This window comes from Camelus bactrianus, chromosome 3, assembly GCF_048773025.1.
Source record: "Camelus bactrianus isolate YW-2024 breed Bactrian camel chromosome 3, ASM4877302v1, whole genome shotgun sequence".
Classification (NCBI taxonomy): Eukaryota; Metazoa; Chordata; class Mammalia; order Artiodactyla; family Camelidae; genus Camelus; species Camelus bactrianus.
The window spans coordinates 29105190-29124375 of NC_133541.1; the positions used below are offsets into that span (position 1 = coordinate 29105190).

The window sequence follows — 19186 nt, forward strand, 5'->3', positions numbered from 1 at the left end:
ATTCTACTTCTTTAGAAATTTCAAAGCAATGCTGCATGCCAAGGTGAGAGAGAAAATGGCTTTTCCCCCTTCCTTTCTTACCTTGTCCATGCCTAATCTAGGGAGAAAAAGAAAAGCAGTGTGCCTCTGCTTGGGGTGGTCCAGGGGATAAAAACGAGAAAGGCTCTAAATTAGGAGGTGAAGCTTAGAGGCAAGGGGAAAGGACTCCAGGGGCAAAGAGAGGCCCCAAACACAGTGTCATCTGATGAGTTCATCACTGTAACTCCTTAATCATGAAATTGTAATTTTTAAAGTCCAAGTATAAGAACTATCTTTTCCCTTGTGTGATAACTAACAAATGCATGGGCATATATTATACAACAAAGATAATTATAGGATTACAAATCAGCTTGGGACTATTGCCTGCCAATTTCATTTTTTTATCATAATGGTAACTTCAAATGATTAGCCAATTTTTTCACATCAATATCCTAACCCCTCTGAGCACCTATCACACAACTCTTTCCGAGAGGAAATGAAAATATATCCTCCCACGAGAGCTCCAAATTATACTGTCCACACACTCTTTCATGTGGTTCCTCTCTTATGTCACCCAGGCAATTGTTCTGAGAGTTGAAAGTGGCTTTCGTAGTAAAAAAAATATAAGTTCAAAGTCCACAGATAGAGAAAAGGGTAGACAACTTAGAGTATATCTAGACAATGGAGTATTATTCAGTTATTAAAAATATGCTATGAATTCAGATAAACTGAAGGGAAAAGATGGTCAGAGTAGTGGGACAAGGGACAGAATGGAGACATTGTCACCCCATTCAAGGCAGAGTAACAGAGCTTTAGAGCCTGGACCTCCGAGCCAGACGGCCTGGGTCTACATTAGCTGTGAGAGCTCAGCCAAGTTACTTCTCTGAGCCTCAATATCCTCATCTGAAAATGGGAATGAGGATGAGAATAGTACCTACCTCATAGAGTTGTGTCAATGTGGGACAAGGCCTATGTTGTCTTAAAGTTTAAATGCGCCCCAGAAAGATGGCTTTCAAAAATGTTCACTATCCTGCCTAATGAATTATAGTTCCCAGACACTGGTTTTTGAAATATGTAAAAGATTTTCTATTTTGTGTGTTTTTATTTGGCTCTGCACAACTGATAATATTTTCAACATCATTACATAGCATATGCATGAAAAATTTATCCCCACATAATTTTGACACATGATGAAATCTTGAGTTTGTATTTGCAAATGGAGTCCAATATTCTATTTGCCTTAAGCTCTTATTCTAAGATTATCAGTTAGTTTCAAAAGGGCTAAATGGTCTTAGTTTTGGCTCAATTCAACAAACTGGCTTCATGTCTCTAGGTCAGTATCCCAAATGATATGAACTATGATTTAAGAGGAAAACTCTCCCCAAATAAAGGAATAAAAACATTGCTTTTATAAACTATCATTTAATATTTAATATTAAATAATTATTAATAATTAATTTAATATCACTGGACATTTCTTACCCGAGAAATATATTTATAGGCATTTTAAAAATATGTCAACTGTGATATTTTACTATCTTTTAATATATTACATGGGGGAAATAAACATCCCCATGGTTAATTTTAGCAAACGTCATTTACCAAACATTTATTGAGTATCTAGTATATGCCAGGAAAAGCTTGGACTTATAAACATGTGAAAGTTGAATTGGCAATATTTCCTTTTCTAAGCTCTGGGTGCACTTTCCTGTATTTTTCCTGAGAGCCTGTTTTCCTTTACTGAGGTTTTGGGGATTTGGTCCAGCAGCTTGGAAGTCAAAGCAAGCCTCTTTGGTAGCTCATGTGTAACAAGAGGAAAATGATTCCTATTTAAGGGAGTCTCCACTCTCTGGACACTCTCTGGGTGGGTCAGGAGTCCGGTGGAAGCATTCCACAACAATCATTCACTTTCCCAAACTCAAAGCTTCCTATTCAAGTTCCCTGCTTTTTTTTGTTCCTTCTTCCACATCGCCCAAGAAACCCTGGATGCTTCTATGCATTATTGGAAAGTATGCTATTGGTATTTTTTTAGTAAGAAACTTGAGCCCCTCAAAATGGTTTTGAAGGGAATCAAAAGCTTTCTGATTTTAAATGAAGGTTGTGAAAGCATTTACATTTGAGGTTTGAGCGTTTTAAATAAGACAAATAAAATGGCCAATATTCTGTGAGCTCCTATTCTGTGGTAGGCTCAGTACCAGGTGCTTCTGCACCGTTGGCTCGTTTGATCATCGGCACCCAGAGGGGAGAGGTTGTCATTGCCCCCATGTTACAGAGGGGGAGACAGCTTGCCCAAGGTGACGCAGGTAGCAAAGGGTAGAACTTGGACTTACAAACAAGAGTGTCTGGCTCTGGAGACTGTTTACATCCATTGTGCTAATCCATCAGACAGCTGATTCCAGGAGTCTGTGTACGGAACACTGACTACTTGGTAGGAGGGTGAAAGAGATGTGATCTGGTAAAGAAGTCGGAATCTGATCGAGCCCTCATCACTCATTATTTTTGCCTTTTCCTCTATATTCCTGATCCTACAGAGATAAGATATTAGGGTATAAACAAGATATTAGAGCCAAAGAACCACTTGAGATGGATTAAAATCATCTGATTTTAAACTGCAACAATTTAGAACATGTCAGTGTTGAGAAAGTGTATAGCGTTTTGAAGTGATTTATCTTAAAGAGTTCTGCATTCTACACAGGCAGTAAGGAGGTCCTAAAACTGTCAATATTTAAGTTGGAACTTCAAAAAAGAAGTGTGTGGAAGCTTTGCTTTGAAACCCCGAACGCTGTGAGCTTTGAGACCCACCTGACTGGGCAGATCCGCCAACATTCTCAGAAACCGACTGACTTTTTTTGGCTTCTCTGATTGTTGTTTGTGCCACGCGCACAACTCAACACATTTAGCTTCTAGAGTCTCCTGTCGTCCTTAATTTAGATAATATTAAAAGTTGCTGTGACTAAATACAAAACAAGTTAGCCGCAGTAGCTAAGGGGTGACATAAGCTACAAGTAACCAGTGTGTTCTCAAAAAAGGCAGAATTAACAAATTTCGTAGAGGTCAAACAAGTAGGTTGGCAGAATGGTCATGGATTCCTCATTACTTTTAGAGGAATGTGGCATTTCTGACTCTAAGTCTCAAAGATGCTATTATGAAAGTGAACTTTAAAATGTGTGGACACAATCAGGTTGCTGAGGGGACTGTAATCAGTTGTTTTTCCCAGAGAGGAGTCAACGTCTGCTGGTGGGAGACAGGGGGAGAGGGGTTACTAGGACATTTAGCTGTTATTCTTCATTTTTCAGAGGACTACAAGTGAAGAAAAGAGACTTGCATGTTGAAAAAGAAGTTTGAAAGTGGAATTAATCTATTTGACCACTATTAAGTTTCTGGCACAAACCAGGCACTGGTTTAGGGGCTTTTAAAGCAGACGCCAGTTGGACAAGGATCTGCATTCAGGGACTGCTATTCTGGTTGGCAGAGAGAGATCAGAGTTAAAAAAAAAAAAAAATCCTGGTAATGCTGGGAATACTATGGCACAGTGAGGATACTGAATTCCATCCCTACTCCTTTTTTGGGGCTATTTTCTTTTTTCTTTTTCTTTTTTTGTTAACAGAGGTACCCAGGACCTCTGGCATGCTTGTTAACAGAGGTACTGAGCATTAAACCCAGGACTTCGTGCATGCTAAGCATGTGCTCTACCCCTGAGCTATACCCTCCCTCCCACCCTGGATACCCAGTTCTTTGTGGGGAGACCAGGCCTTAGGAGTCGGAAAAGCCTCCTTAGAAAAAGTGAGCCTTAAGCTAACTGTTGGAATGTGACTGCTTCCCAGGTGGACAAGGTATTCTAAATATTTTAAATATTCCCCTTAGAGTGAACAAAGATAGTGTTGGTGACATAGTCTAGCACGATATTGCCAATGTGGTAGCCACTAGTCACGTGACTTTGTTTAGGTTTATGTTAATCAAAACTAAAACAAAATTTAAAATTTAGTTCTTTAGTTTCTCTAGTCACATTTTAAGCACTCAGTAGCCAAGGTGGCTAGAGGCTATCACCCCGGACAGCGCAGGCACATAGCATCTCCATCATGGCAGAAATTTCTGGTGTTCAGTGCTGGGGAACTGCAAGCAGACAGTACTGCTAGAGCGTGAGTTTTAAGGAGTGTGTGGCTAGAGCTAAGGGTGAGCTGGAAGTAGAGGTTGCAGCCAAAGAATGGAGGTCTTCCACATCATACCACAGAGTTCAGACTTTATCCACTAGGCCAGGCATGAGCAAACTTTTTCTGTAAAGGGACTGATTGTAAATATTTTTGGCACTTGGGACCACATGGTACTTGCTGAAACCATACAACTCTACTGTTGTAGCCTGAGATCAACCACAAACAACACACAAATGAATGAGGGTGACTATGTTTTGGTAATACTTTACTTGTGAAAACTGACAGTGGGCTGAATTCAGCCCACAGACCAGTTTTCTGACCCCTGCACTAGGCCACTCGGAGCACCCTGAAGGGTTTGAAGCCAGAAAGCTGCATAATTAGATGTGTGCTTTAGAAAGACCATTCTAGGAGGAGACTAAAGATTGATTTAAGGAGTGTGAGATGCAAGACTCTAATAGTCTGCTCAAAGAGGATAAGGGCCTGAATTCTGAATGAAGCCTGTTGGATATGGTTGGAGACAAGGGAATGTGGATGTGCTTTTAAGTCAGGTGGTAGGGAGGAATATAAAACAACATAGAAAGCTTGGGTGACTGGGTAGATGGTGGTGACCCTATCTTGGCTGCACCAGGTTATATGATATATAGGAAGAAGAAAAGATTTGGGGAAGGATGATGACTTCAGTTTGGGTCAAGTGGCATTTGAGATGCCACATATGTGAGTCATTACCAGAGGGTCATAGCTGAAGCCTGAAGAGTGACAGAGAGTACCCAGGGAGGACAGGCAGAGTGAGAGGGAGGCAAGCGATGGTGCCTTGAGTATTAACAAAATGGAAGGCATGGGCTCAAAGGGAACTGAGAAGGAGTTGTTACAGGAAAAGGAAGGAAAACCAGGGAAGGATGATGTCACAGAAGTCAAGGGAAGGCTTTCAAGTCCTATTGAGAAGACTAAAAAGATTCCATTAAGTTTGGCAATAACAAGGCATTTTTGGAATGTTTTCCAGAGTAGATTTCATAAAACAAAACTAAATGTATTACTACCAAAGTATCAGGACTCTCCTTTTTAAAAATATGCTTAAGTGGAGTGATAGCTATGACTTTTCATGTCCTTGGGTTTTTTTTTGTGTGTGTATGTTACGTGTTAAGATTGCTTAAAAGCAGGAGACAATTAGGGTCCTTCGAATCTGCCTTTGTAAATTATATGGTCCAGCAATCACTCTATTTGTCGGGGTGAAGGGTAGGTGAGCTTTTATCCAGTCTTTCATGAGGTGATCTCTGCAAACCTCTTGGATGAGCTTCATGCTGTCAGTGTTGGAAAGTGGCTGGATAACCTCTTAAAATGTAATGTATTCTGATTTTAGGGTATGGATTACTTAACACAAGGGACCCTGGAGTTTTATGCAATAACCACCCTGGAGGCATATAAATGTTTTATCCTGAAGCCACTTCAATAAAAAATAAATAAATAAATAAACAGTAACAGCTTTAAGATAGAATCATATGATTTGGGAGTGTTCCGTTTCACAATTTAATGGTCAAAGGATTAGTCACCCTTTCAATGGAGGAGTTTCAAGTGATTATTTATAGCCACCTTTGAAGAGGTTTATATTAGGAAAATATTCTACATTCCGAATGGATGAATATAACTCACTCAAAATTTGCATGATTTGTTGTTTAAAATTTTGTCTTAAAATATGGAAAAACTGACAAAAACATGCTTGTGGCTTTGAAGAGTATTTCACGAGAGAAGAAGAATTGGTATTTGTTCCTGAAGGAATTACTTTAGCAGAACGTGGAAATCTAAGGAACACACATTTCTGAACACTTCAAACTACAGTTACCTCTCTAAACCCTGTGAAGGAAAAAGTGAGGTTGAATGACAATAACACAACAGCAATAATAATAACAACAAAAATAAAAGTAAGAGCTCCTTTATCCCCAGCGACCAATTGGCTCACTAGGTCAGACTAGAATATAGTGTTAACCAGCACGAGAGTTTTACTGAGGGATGACTGTGCTTCTGCAGGGGCTGCTCTCCACTCTTTGGCCAGACTCTGCCCTGACCTGAAAAGTCCTCCTGAGACTGTCTCGGGCCACCTGAGTAGGTGGGAACATCTCTAAAGTGTGAAGTATGGAAAGTAAATTGAGCTTTACACAGAGCTATACTAAAAAGGAAACCTGGGTACCATCTACACTAGTCTTTTTTTTTTTTTTTTTTTTTGACATTAGAAGAGTGATGATGTGACGATCAGAATCACAACAATAGTGTCTGAAGAACTTAAAAATTATAAACTTTACTTAGAAAAATACATGGGTAAAAACATCAACGACTATTGTGAAAAAGAGGAGTAATGATGGAAGGGATGAGGGAGATTAGCCCTATTAGATACTGGAATATGTTCTAAAATAATAATGGAAAAGATATGGTGATATAAAAATAAGATATAGATGGTTCAAAAGAGAACCATAATATATAATAATCTAAAAACAATAAAAATGAGAGAGGAGACTACCCAAATAGACATCATTTTAACTTCACATTGAACTCCTTCCAGAAGTCAAAGTAAATTCCAAATAGACTATAAAATTAAGGAGAAAAATCAGCAGAGTATGAACTACAGTGGTTATCCCAAAAGGTGCTGATTTTTAAAGAGTTTACAACAGAGAAGACCAACTCATATAAGAACCTGTCACACAACAGCAGACAACAGTGATAAAATAAATGGAAAGCAAATGCACTTTGCAAAAATAATTGCACAAATGAGGTCAAAATTTAATATATTCTAAATTAAGAATTTAAATATGAGATTATCATTAAGTGTCAATAGATATCTCTCCACCCCCACACGTCTATACATCCCATGTGAGAGGTAATTCAAATATTATCCTAATGTAACTGAAAGTGTTCAATTTAACAGTAATTAAATAAAGTTTATTTAAAATGGCTCTTGAATGTTATTTTTATTAATTAAGTAATTAAGCTGAAAAATGAAAACTCTCATTCTATCAGTGTATATATCCATAAAATAATAACAAATTTCATTTTTTAATCACCTCTAGGACTCTAAGGAAATCATCCAAATTAAGAAAACAACCATCAATTAAACATATGAAAATGTTTATTGCCAATTTTTCTAATTGGAAAAATCCAAGCAGCAGCCAAAATATCTAACTTCATGGAATGTGTTATAATCATTAAAAGGATTATAAACAGCAGGTAACAATGTAGAAGAATGTTTATGAATTGACCTTAAGTGAAAAAAAGTGCTATGAAAATTACGTTTTAAAAAACCTATAAATATATATATATATGTAGATGAAGATTGAAAGGTCATATAAGAGAAATAGCTATGACAGTGAACTGTTTTTCTTTTCAGATTTCCTTTAATGTATTTTGAATAAAAGACACAAAAAGAAGAAAATTCTGCTGTGCACTAGAGAACAGGCAAGCAAGTAGAAATCAACCAACATAAATTCATTCTGATTTTTTAATAAGAGATCAAAGCATAGATCTTAAGAGAAAAGCTCAATAGCATCAATTTAGCACCGTTAACTAGTAATCTGATACTAACCTAGTAATACCCACTTGGAGAGATAGAGACAGACTCACACCAAGTTTATGAGACAGCAAATGCCCATCGTGCCCCACTTCTAGGCTACTATGGTGCCTGTCTTTGTAGCCTAGAAAATCAGCCCAGGGAATGGTTTAGGCACAGGGTCTGAGGCCAGTCTGGGTTTGGATCTTGGTTCTACCACTTACTTTGTGGTTGCTAATTATTTAGCCTTCTTTGGTTTCCTTATCCATAAAATGGAGTAAAATTAGAGTATCTCCCAGGGTGGTGAGAATTTAATGAATTGATATTTATTAACACAACAGTGTCTGGCTTATAGGAAGGACTGAGTAAAATGTTAGCCATTGTTATAATATTCCTTATCCCTCAAATAAAAAGTCTGAAAAGTGATTCAAACCTTGATAGAGTTCAAGACAGTGAAGGAGGAAGAAACAATCCATTTTTCTAGTCCTGAAGAAAAGTACACTTTTTATTGCCCAAATAATCTAGTCTATTAATTTATTCTTTGAAAGTCCTTGAAAAATTTAAATGGGAGTAAGATAGTTCTATAAAATGAGGAAATCATTTATAAAATTTACAGTGCAAAAAGTTGAACTCATGGAAGATCTTTGAAGTAGATGTATTTAAGATAACTCTCAAATATGAGTAAAGAATACTTTCTTTTGTTCTCAAACAATCAAAATCTAGTTTTATTTCCATGAAATAAAAATATCCTTAAACACTGCCATTACCCATCTAGGGAGCCCGAACCTTCCCTGCTTCTCCCAGACTGCGCTAATCACTCATTATGAATCCTTGGGAAATGTCAACGACAAAATCCAAGATAAAACGATATTTTCTGAAATAAGAACTCTGTTATAATCTTTGTGTTTCCCATAATTTAGCAGAAATGGACTGGCGTTTCTGTCTCAAGCGAGCACTTTGTTTTAAACTATGTAGTTACCAATTAAATCAGGAGGGCAGTTTGCCTTGATTAGATTAGGCTATTTTAAAATTATGAGTCTGATAGCAAACATGCATTGGCATCTTGGGGTATGCAAGTTAGCATGGTGGAATGCAAAATAATTCAGGGGTTGGAGAGGGGGAAATGCATTTGAATGCTAAAGGTGCTTGATGAGAATTTCGAGGCATTGATTGACAAGACAATTGCTGAAAACAGGACTTGGCCAGTCAAAGGGGATTAAGAGTGGGGCAAGAGGGAAAAGTGGAATGTTTCTTGGAGGAAGAAAGTTGGAGTCATGCATTAAAGGAAGGGTCAGAGCTGGCTGGGCAGAGCGGAAAATGGAGACGTAGCAAAAGTATAGTGAAAAGAGACACACACGGAAGCTCTTACACTCTCTCTAGTGATATGTCTAGAAAAATATACTAAAATGCTAACTGTTTTCTTCAGATGGTAGGATTTTTACATTCTCTACATTTTCCTGTATTTTTGGAAAACATCCATCATCATCATGCATCCCATTTTTATAAGAGGGGAAATGACAAAGCTATAGACATTTAGAGGGAAAAATATTTTTTGCCAATATCTCAGTGGATAAATGGAAGCTGTATAAATAAACGCACTGGTTAAGAATATAGAAAATGGAGTATTATACTCAAATCCCCAGCTCTGTCTGTCCAGTCTATTTGACACAAACTTTTCACCCCACTTTTTATTATGAAAAATTGCAAGCATATCCAAAAGTTGAAATTGAGAGTGAACCCAAAATACATTCCCCTCAGATTCTACTATTGCTAGCATTTTGCTATTCTTCCTTTTGCTTTATATCTATGCATTTACCCACATGCCTTTGTTTTCTGATGCACTGCAAAGTGAGCTGCAGACACCAATATCTTATTTGATATTAAATTTTAACACTCGCCAAGTCCCTTTGTACACACACACTAGTCCAGAACCTTCCAGCAGGTTGTTATGCACTAAAGTCTGATCTCATTTTCCATATCTGAACACTGCTTCCAATCCAAACATGTCTCAAATCAGCTGCCTAACCAGAAGGCAGTTTATGAAAGCTTACCCTGTTTCTGTACACCCAGAACTGTGTAATTTATTCAACTCATAGGATGTAAAAGCCAGAAAGGAAAACCTATCTGATCTGGGGTCACCAGCTTCAATGTTTCCAGGAACCAAGCAGGCTGCATAAAAAGTGGGCATCTCCTGTAAGATAATCCGGTGGGTCTAATAGCAGAGACTGACCTGGCTCCGTGTGGGGAGGCAACAAGGAAGAGCAGAAGGACCCAGGGAACTTGAGAAAACAGAACTGACAGTCAGGGCAAGGCTTCCAGCCCCAGCCTATGGTTCCAAGAGCCCGGCATTTTAACCACAGCTCCCTTTTTAGACAAAGTGGGTCTAGGACACTTAAAGGCACACACTTATTAGGATAACTAAAAGAGTACACTGTTAAATAGAATCTTTAATTAAAAGTATTTATGGATGCAGTATTTATAGCCTCTTAGTTAGATACAGACCTTAACAATGGAAACAGTAGCACCGATATTAAAACGCAAAGATGTGGTATGTTTTTAGTTTTTGCATGTTACTTGCTCAAGAAGGCAATAGTTCCCCACCTCTGACGGCTTGACTACCTGCCTGTAATGAACTCAAAGAAGAGAGAAACCACTTTTCTCATTGATCAAAGAGTAGATGTAGTGTCATTTCTCAGGAAGGTGCTGGCAGACTTTTGGGGGGGAGTCTAGGTGGCTTATAAATTAAATAGAAGGAGTGACAGGGGAAGGGAAGAACAGTGCGAAAAACGGGGACATGGAAGGGTCAAGATGTACAGAAATTATATCTGGCTTTTCAAGCCCATTAGCCACGAAGACATGCTTATTTGGTCTACTTTCTGAGACTTCCTCTCTCTTTCCTTGCCCTGCTTTATAACAAGTTCAATCAGTATTTGCTCAGGTTGGCTAACTTTTACATCTATTGCGTATTAAAACCATCTATGCTTTGTGCATGCAGTAGCTACAGGTGGACCTGGCTTAGAAATGAGAAGTTACAACAATTCCACCCTCACAGTCTTTTCTTTGTTTGCTTGATAATCAACAACAGATAGTTTGGAAACTCCCCCCACCCCCAGCTCCACCCTCTTAGGGAATTAATTTAAACAGTGCGCATCTCAGACTTACTGTGTTGGAATAGCTTGTTCTGCTAGTAAAAATTCCACCCAACCCTGAAATGCTGTCTCATGCAGTTGTGGGTACACATGATAAAATTAGCTTCTTTCGGGTGAATGTCCTCTTGCGGTAAAGTAAACTCAACTACTTTTCTTTCAAAATTGTAATGAATAAAGTTGCCAGTAGTTCTTTTGGACTATGTCTATACATTGACAAATCAAAATGTATTCACATAGGTTAAACATCCCAAATGTCTATCTATTAAAATGTTTTTACTAGATTTCACATGAATCCTTTCAACTAAATGTCTGTCATAGAACAAATTCAGCCGATGTTTATTTTGACTCCACTTTTTTTGATCTCTGCCAAGATTTACATAAGGATTGAATTTATTGTTGGCTTATCAGTTTATGTAGTTCAAATCTGACAACAGGCCAGTGATTCTCAGTTCTAATTTTACAATTCCTCTAGTGGTTTTAAAAGGCATATAGTTAAATTCTGAAAATTTTAATTAAAAAAGTTAATTTTTATTGAATTAATATTTTAAAGAACATATAGGATTTTGGGGAAAAAGTGAGTTCTATAAAGCAAAGGGTCCCAATGTGAAAAAAAAAAAACCTAAATTCACTTTAAACTCTATTTACTAAAAGTTTATCAGTTTCCACTTAGAGTTTCCAAAACATTGGGTAAGATTTGGCATAAGTGATCATCAAAATGGGTTAAGCAGTAAATGAATAACTAAAAGCACACTTTGGATGTTTGAATCATTTGAGGAGCTGAAAAGAAAAAAGTACCTGAACCCCAGGCAGTCCAGCTGAATCAGCAACTCCGTGGGTGGTTAAACAGGCAATTCCAATGTGCTCCAGACTGGGAAACACTGATCAAAACTTCTACCTAAGCCTTAGTGCAGGGGATCTCAGACTCAAGCACACATCAGAATCACCTAGGGGTGCGTTAATACACAAGTGACTTGGGTCCCAATCCCAGAACTTCTTATTCAGTCAGTCTTGGGTGGAGTCCAAGGATTTCCATTAAGTTTCCAGTTCAAAGATGTTGATGCTCCTGGGTTATGGGCCACACTTTGAGAACTATTGTCTTTTTTTTTTTTTTTTTTTTTGTAGGAGGAGGTAATTAGGTTTGTTTGTTTGTTTGTTTGTTTCTATGGAGTCACTAGGATTGAACCCAGAACTTCGTGTATGCTAAGCATGTGCTCTACCACTGAGCTACACCCTCACCCCTCCCCAAGAACCACTGTCTTAATAAACTGGATAGGGATGGGGGTAGTAATAGAGACCTCCCAGTATCTCATCGACCCTAATGCTGACACATTTTTTCTACTTTGTTGATGTATCCAATGACACTGATCAAGGGTGAGGGAAGAAAAGAAGGAAAGATATGAAGCTAAAGGGAAATGAGGGAAAAGAGATAGAGAAGAGGAATCAACTTCTTCAGTAAACTAAAGTTTGTCACCCTCCCACTGACCTAACCATGTGTCAATGCTAGAACACAAGATGAGAAAATGTAAAGACAGTTACACTCAAAAAGAAATTCACCATTCTATATCAGAAACAGAATAGAAACACAAAGCTGTGAGTGAGAATGGAGGACCAGAGGGCTGGCTAGGCGAGCTGTTGGTTCAGGGTGAAGAAGTATTGGTTAGTTCAGCTCCTATAACGTAACCTGAAAACCTGAGCTAGAGAGTCACTCACCGAAACCTAGAGCAGGGACAGATAGGCTTTTCCCCATCCTTAGCACCATGAAAGGAGACCAAATGATCAGCCCTTAAGAATTACCTTGGGATAAATCAGCCTTTCTCGACTGAGGAAGAGAACACAGGAAGTGGAGGGGGGAAACACACTTTGTAATATCTTGAAATGCTTTGTGTTGTCACAATGAGGGGGGCAGGGGTGCTACCAACATCTAGTGGGTGAGGCTAGACATCCTACAATGCACCAAAGTGCTGAAGTTGAGAAATACTGGGCTAGATGCAGCAGTAGAATCAGGACCTGGGCCAAGATGCCAGTTGACTTAGTAATGAATATGCTACACGTGCGCCTGGATCAGTTGTCAATATAGACCTCCTTCTGGGCTGGAGTCCTCAGGAAGAAGGAGAGAAGGCAGGTAGAAAGAGAAAATCAAGCAATCAACCAACAAAACCTTCTCAGAATGGGTCTACCATATAAAATTCCAACATACAGACAGAAGACAATTAATAAGAAATAAAACCCAACAAAATCAGTAGTTGAAAGATGGGTTTACCTCAAATTAAATTAGAATAATAGAACCATCTGAAAATGACTAAGAATTTAGGATACATCAAGAAAAAAATAAATGAGTAATATCTGTAGGGGAGTATAAAAATATTTGAAGAAAAAAATAGGTAGACATTAGGACAGAACAGGCGGTTATCAAAATCAATTTTAAAAATTGTAAATAAAAGCTTAATCATTGAAACAGAAACTCAATATATAGGATAAAATGTGGATTGGACACAGATAGGGTGAACAACTTTTCTGGTCTGTCTGGGACTGGGAAGTTTCTGGGACATGGGACTTCAGTGCTTAAAACTGGGAAAGTGCTGGGCAAACTGAAATAGTTGGTCACCCTAGACACAGATGAAGGAAAACTTAGTGAATTGGAAGATGAAGTTGATAAACTGATTAAGAATTCATCACAGAGGCACCGAGATAAATTTGGAAGAGCAGTTAATAGACTGAGTCTATTTAGCTTTTACCTAACAGGGACTCTAGACAAAAAAGCTAGGAAGGAACAAATAGTACAGTAATAGTTTTTGAAGAAATAATGGCTGAAGATTTTACGGAATTGAAGAAAATCATTAGGCTTTACACCAGGGATTAGCAACTACAGCCTGGGGGCCAAATCCAGTCTGCCATCTGTTCTTATAAATAAAGTCTTATTGGAACACAACCACATTCATTTGTTTATGCATTGTCTATAGGTGCTTTCATGCCACAATGGAACAGCTGAACAGTTGTAGCAGAGACCACAAAAACTACAAAACCTACAATATATGCTATCAGGCTCTTTTACAGAAATGTTGTAGATCCCTGCTTTAAATTGCTATCCTGAGTACCAAACAGGATAAATAAAAATCAATTCTCATTTCTATGAGGCATAATAAAACTGCTGAACATGAAGATAAAGAAACATCTTAAAAGGAGTAACAGAATTTCACCTACAGGGAATGACAATTAGACTTGCCAGCACACAATTCAGCAATAATAGAAGTCGGAAAACAATGGGGTAAGTCTGTTAAGTCTGAAAAACCAATTTATATTGTAGAGTATAATATTACTCTTCTTCTAAATGGGTACCCATCTCTGCCATTACCCTGAATGCATGAGGATTTTACCTCCCTCCATCTCTGTCCTGTTTAGCTGAGGCATGACCACGTGACTTAACTTTTGGCTAATTAAACGTGAGTGAAAGCGGAGCACATCTCTTCCAGGCAGAAGTTTTAAGAGCTACAAATAGGGTTGGAAGGTTATTTTCAATGGGCATTTCCACTACGTTTAGGTTCTTGTGTTTGGGAGAATAACAGAACAAATACAAAATTGTTGTAGAAATTGTCAGACAGTAGGCAAGGGCATGGATACCGGGTGAGAAGATAGATGAATCCAGAGTGGAAGAGTGATTTGTAAGAAACAATGATAAACATGAAATTTTATGAAGTATATTGACTGGTATGACAGAGTTAGAATCCCAGAAGCAGAGTCACACATTTATGGGAAATGGAAAAAAGAGGCATCAGAAAGCGCTAGGGGAAAAGGACAAACTAAAATAAACAGTACTTGGTATTGATTATCCACTGGGACTATATCAGATGCCTACTCACTTCACAAATATAAATAACGTCCTGATTATTAAAGACCTAAACATGAAAATCAAAAATTCCACACATTTAGAGAAAAGTTTAGGAAAATAGCTTTAATATTTAAGTGTAGGGAAGAACTTTTTAAAAAGTACTTCTAATAATAAAAGCTTATTTTGAAATTTGACAGCATTAAGATTTAAAACTTTTGTATAAAAAAGAGACACCAAAAAATAAAGTAAAAAAAAAAGAAGTCCTAAACTTGGAGCATAAAATTTGCAATGCATGTAACTGATGTAGAATCAATGTCTAGAATATATAAGGAATTCCTATAAATCAACATGAAAAATAATTCATAAGAAAATGGATAAAACACATGAGGAGAATTTACAGAAGAAGTTACCTGAATAGTCAATAAACTTACGAAAACACACACCATCTTAGTAGTAATCAGGCAAGTTGAAGCAAAAATGAAGTAAAGTTTTGCATATGACAAATTTTCAATGCTGCCAATAAATATGACAATAACAAGTTTTAGGGATGGTGTAGAGAAATGGCAACTCTCCTACAAGGCTGGTGAGAGGTAAATTGTTACAATGATTTTAGAGAACAATTTACTAATATTCAAATAAATTTGAAGGTGTCCAGACCCTCTATGCAAAAGAACATTTATTCTAGTACTGTTCAAATTTGAAAATAATGACAACAGATTAAATGTTTGAGAACAGATGAATAAATGGCAATATAATTACGCAATTCAAAATAGGTTGAACCAGAACTACAAATATCCAAATGGATATATATTGAAAACACCCCAATATAAAGTGAAAGAACACAAATGTAGAAATCATTAAAAAAAAAAAAAAACTAGGCAAAACAGAATCATATGGCGTCTTATGGATACAGGCAGATGAAATAAAAACATAAAAACACAGCTGGGAGGCGAGATGCCACTTTCAGAGCAGGTGTGCCTCTGCTGTCAGAGGGAGGGGGTGGAACTGGCAAGGACAGAAAGGGGGCTTCCAATTTGTCTTTTTTATTTTTTGAAAAGATGGCAAATGGCAATGTTACGGCAAAATGGTAACCTGTGTGAACTCTGGGTGGTGAGTTCATAAGTGCTTGTTATTTGTTTCATAACATATCATGCCGTTTTAAAAACAGAAAAACATGAGAGGAAAGAAAGTGCAGATGGAATGCATCCAAAAATTAAGGAAGTGACACTGAAGTTACCAAACGCGGAGCTGGAGCGCCACACCCATTGGCTTCAAGAGCAAGGGTGCCCCACATTCAGAGTTCGCTCAGATCTGCTAGTTATCATCTCGTTTCCCGTAAGAAAATCCAAATAATCCTGCCAACCACAGTGCCCTCGTTTATTGTGGAAGAGGATATCGGTAATTAAAGTCAAGCTCTTTTCTAAGAATCCTGGATCTGAAGACCCCGTTTGGAAACACTAGAGGGACTTGTAAATCCCACGTTTACATGGGACTGCCTTCCTTGCAGGTCCACGTGCCACCCTTCCCTCCACCGCTGTGGTATTCCTCTCCCCATGGCTCTGCAAGTCTGACCCCATCTCCTCTCCCTCTCCTGCTCTCCCCTATCGTGAGATTACAGTTCTCACCTCTGCGCTTTCCCTATTCTGGCTCAAGAGATCTCAGACTACAAACACATCCATGAACCCTTCCCCCTGTTTATTCCAGTGCCTGCAATGTACTCCCTCCCCGCACTGAGTACCTGTAGGAGTCATTGCCTCAGTCCTCATCTTCTCACTGGGAGCTGGCAAAGCAAGTAATCCTCTCCAGAACAAGAGGACAGATAACCAATCTCTAGTCATCTGGTGCTGGGGAGTGGGGGAGGAGTGTGTGGGATAGAAAGTCGACTCCCTTCTAGTCTCTGAGAGCCTAAGAACGCCACATGTGTAAGAACACAGCCACTTTCACAGAGAAATGACAGGAGACCGTAGAGCAGAATATTAACGCTGTAGCTCAGCTACATTACGGATTAAGCTAGTTTTTAATGGTACAACTGGGAACCTAGTCACCATTGTAAGCCAGCTTTAAATGATGACTTTCAGCTAATTTTGGGAACATCACAGGTCCCTAAGATTTGGACTGTTTGGATTTTGTTTGACTCTCAATTAAAATTAAAAAAAATTCTTTAAACAAAAGAGTTCCTTTTGTAAAATTCACTGTGGTGTCACAATGGCACTCATCAGCAGCATTACCCAATATTTGTCACTGGAGGTCTCTTCAGGGTTCCAGAGTGCTCACAAAAGGAAACCCGACTGCACGGCTGGTTCTAACACCCAACCATCTTAAGAGGCAAAGACAAAGAACGCGGCTTTTCTTTCTTTAAGGCATAGCTCTTCCTCTATTCCGAAGGCTAGAATCAGAAAAGGGAACTCCTGAAGCCACAGTCTCTCAACTGGTATAATAAAGCCTTAGCAGCTTTATTAGCAAATGGAACAATGATGAGATAAGCAAAAATTCCAAAGGCTTGGCGGACCGGTCATAAAACACCCCCACCCTTTTCCGAGCTATGTAGAGATTAGATGTTTGCTGGGAGACCAAGGAGAGTCATAAAATCTACGACTTACCATTTTTACTGAAAGGAGTTGACGTGCCTGGCACACAGCGCCCCCGAAGATGCTGTAACTCGGACAGTGAATGCGCAAGTTAGCTAAGCAGAGTGAACTTCCTTTTTTGAACTGTGTGGTCTGTCCAGTTTTCACACATTGATATATAAGGTTTATTTGCATGTTATCTCAGCCCTCAGAGCATTTGTATAACTGGCCAGGGTTCTTCAGTTGTTACACTTTAATAATATGGGAACAGCTACAGGTAAAGCTTTGAAATCTGAAAGACTGACACACAATTAAAAAAAAAAAAGTGCCTGAATAGTAAATTCTGTGTACATTGTTAACCTGTTTTGTATAAAATACGTATTTGTGGATCCATCTATCTATCTATCAAGGACTCACACTAAAATGTTACAGTGGTTGACTTTGTGGCGGTATTATTCCAATAATTCTGTTTTGTACTTTGCTGACTTTTTTACCTTTTTAAAAAATAGTTTCTTTTCTTTTTTTTTTTTAAACCAGCATCTAATTTTATTTGCTTTTTGTTTGTTTGTTTGTTTTTTGGTGGGAGGGAGGTAATCAGGTTTATTTATTTTTAGAGAAGGTACTGGGGGTTGAACCCAGGACCTCCTGCATGCTGAGCATGCATTCTACCACTTGAGCAACACTTTCCCCTGCTTTTGACCTTTTTATTTTGAGTATGTAATACTTGTTAAAAAATATAATTATAATCTTAAAAAGACTAAAAGGATCATGCTAATTTTAATCAACACTTCCAAATATATTTAAACCTATCTCACTAATATTGAAATGGTGGTCATATTCATAAGCTTAACATAGGATGTTATTTATTTCATTAAAAATTTAAAGCACACGTCAGTCTGAGTTCTAATTTTTTGGTAATATTTGTTAGCATCAGATGCCTCAGTCTCTCACACTGGTGAACTAGATATTCTTCAGTTAAGGACATGATATTTGATCTGAACTAATCAGATTTCCCACCAATCTCCTGTAGTACCTGTCTGAACACATTCCAGGAAAGGGATTTGTCTCTTTTATTTTGAATATATAAACTGATACTAAAGTAATTTCAAGGGCAGAAGATCACTTTGGGTCCTATTGTAAAGGAAAAGCAACTGACTCCTTCATTCTGGGTTGCAAATTTCTAGATCTTGCATGTACTACCGCGTTAACCTAGTAGAGGGACACCACATGTTCTCATTAGATGCCCTGCTAATACTAATAACTACCATGACAATAAAAATCCTTCATTAAAAAGATGTTCCCTATGATTTATTTCTTAAGGTGAAATGTTTTTCAAAATCAAGATGTATTTAGAAATATGGATAGACAGGACGAGAAAGAAAGGCAGGGCAGGGGTCATATTCCAGGAGTGGAAAGAAACCTGAGTGCCTTGAAGCCTGTAAAGAGGTGTGGGGCTTAAGGATAGTCAGGAGCCAGGAGAGTAGCCAGGAACCTGAAATCGCACCGTCTTTGGCACATAACAGACAATCAGTGAATGAATGGAGGAGATCCAGGCGAGGCAAGGATGAGATCGAGGCGTGCTTTTAGACGTAAATCACTGCCGGAAGAAGACCCTCAAATGGAGACATTCTTCAGCTTAACCGGAAAGCCTCTTACCCACTGTCTGCTGGAACAATACAATTTAGGGTCTAAGGTGCAGGCTTTTAATCTGGCTGCACATTAAGAGCACCTGAAAAGCTTTTAAAAATCCCAGTTCCCAGGCTTAACCCCAGACCATTAAACACCAATTTTTAGTTTTGAAACCCAGGCATCAGTATTTTTTAAAGTTCCAAAGGTGGTTTCAAGGTGCAGGCGAGTTTGGGCTCTGAAATAAAGGAGCAAGTGACTCCTACTAGAGAGAGGACGGATCAGCCGGCAAGACTTGCCAGTACAAATAATCCTGA

General features: G+C 38.3%; 1 protein-coding gene across 6 annotated transcripts in view; it reads right to left on the reverse strand.

The window, feature by feature from the left end:
- FYB1 (FYN binding protein 1) overlaps positions 1–19186 on the reverse strand; it is a 142589-nt gene that overhangs the window by 121984 nt on the left and 1419 nt on the right. For 2 of the 6 annotated variants that reach the window (XM_074357333.1, XM_010957153.3), the window contains exon 1: positions 17277–17374. The exons of 1 other annotated variant lie outside the window; for it this stretch is intronic. In XM_074357333.1, coding sequence (XP_074213434.1) covers positions 17277–17279 — 3 coding nt within the window. In that variant the 5' untranslated portion in view covers positions 17280–17374. Of the gene's footprint in view, positions 1–16414; positions 16543–17276; positions 17376–19186 lie in introns of those variants that run through there. 3 more of the 6 variants (XM_010957162.3, XM_074357343.1, XM_074357339.1) reach the window with 3 other exon arrangements.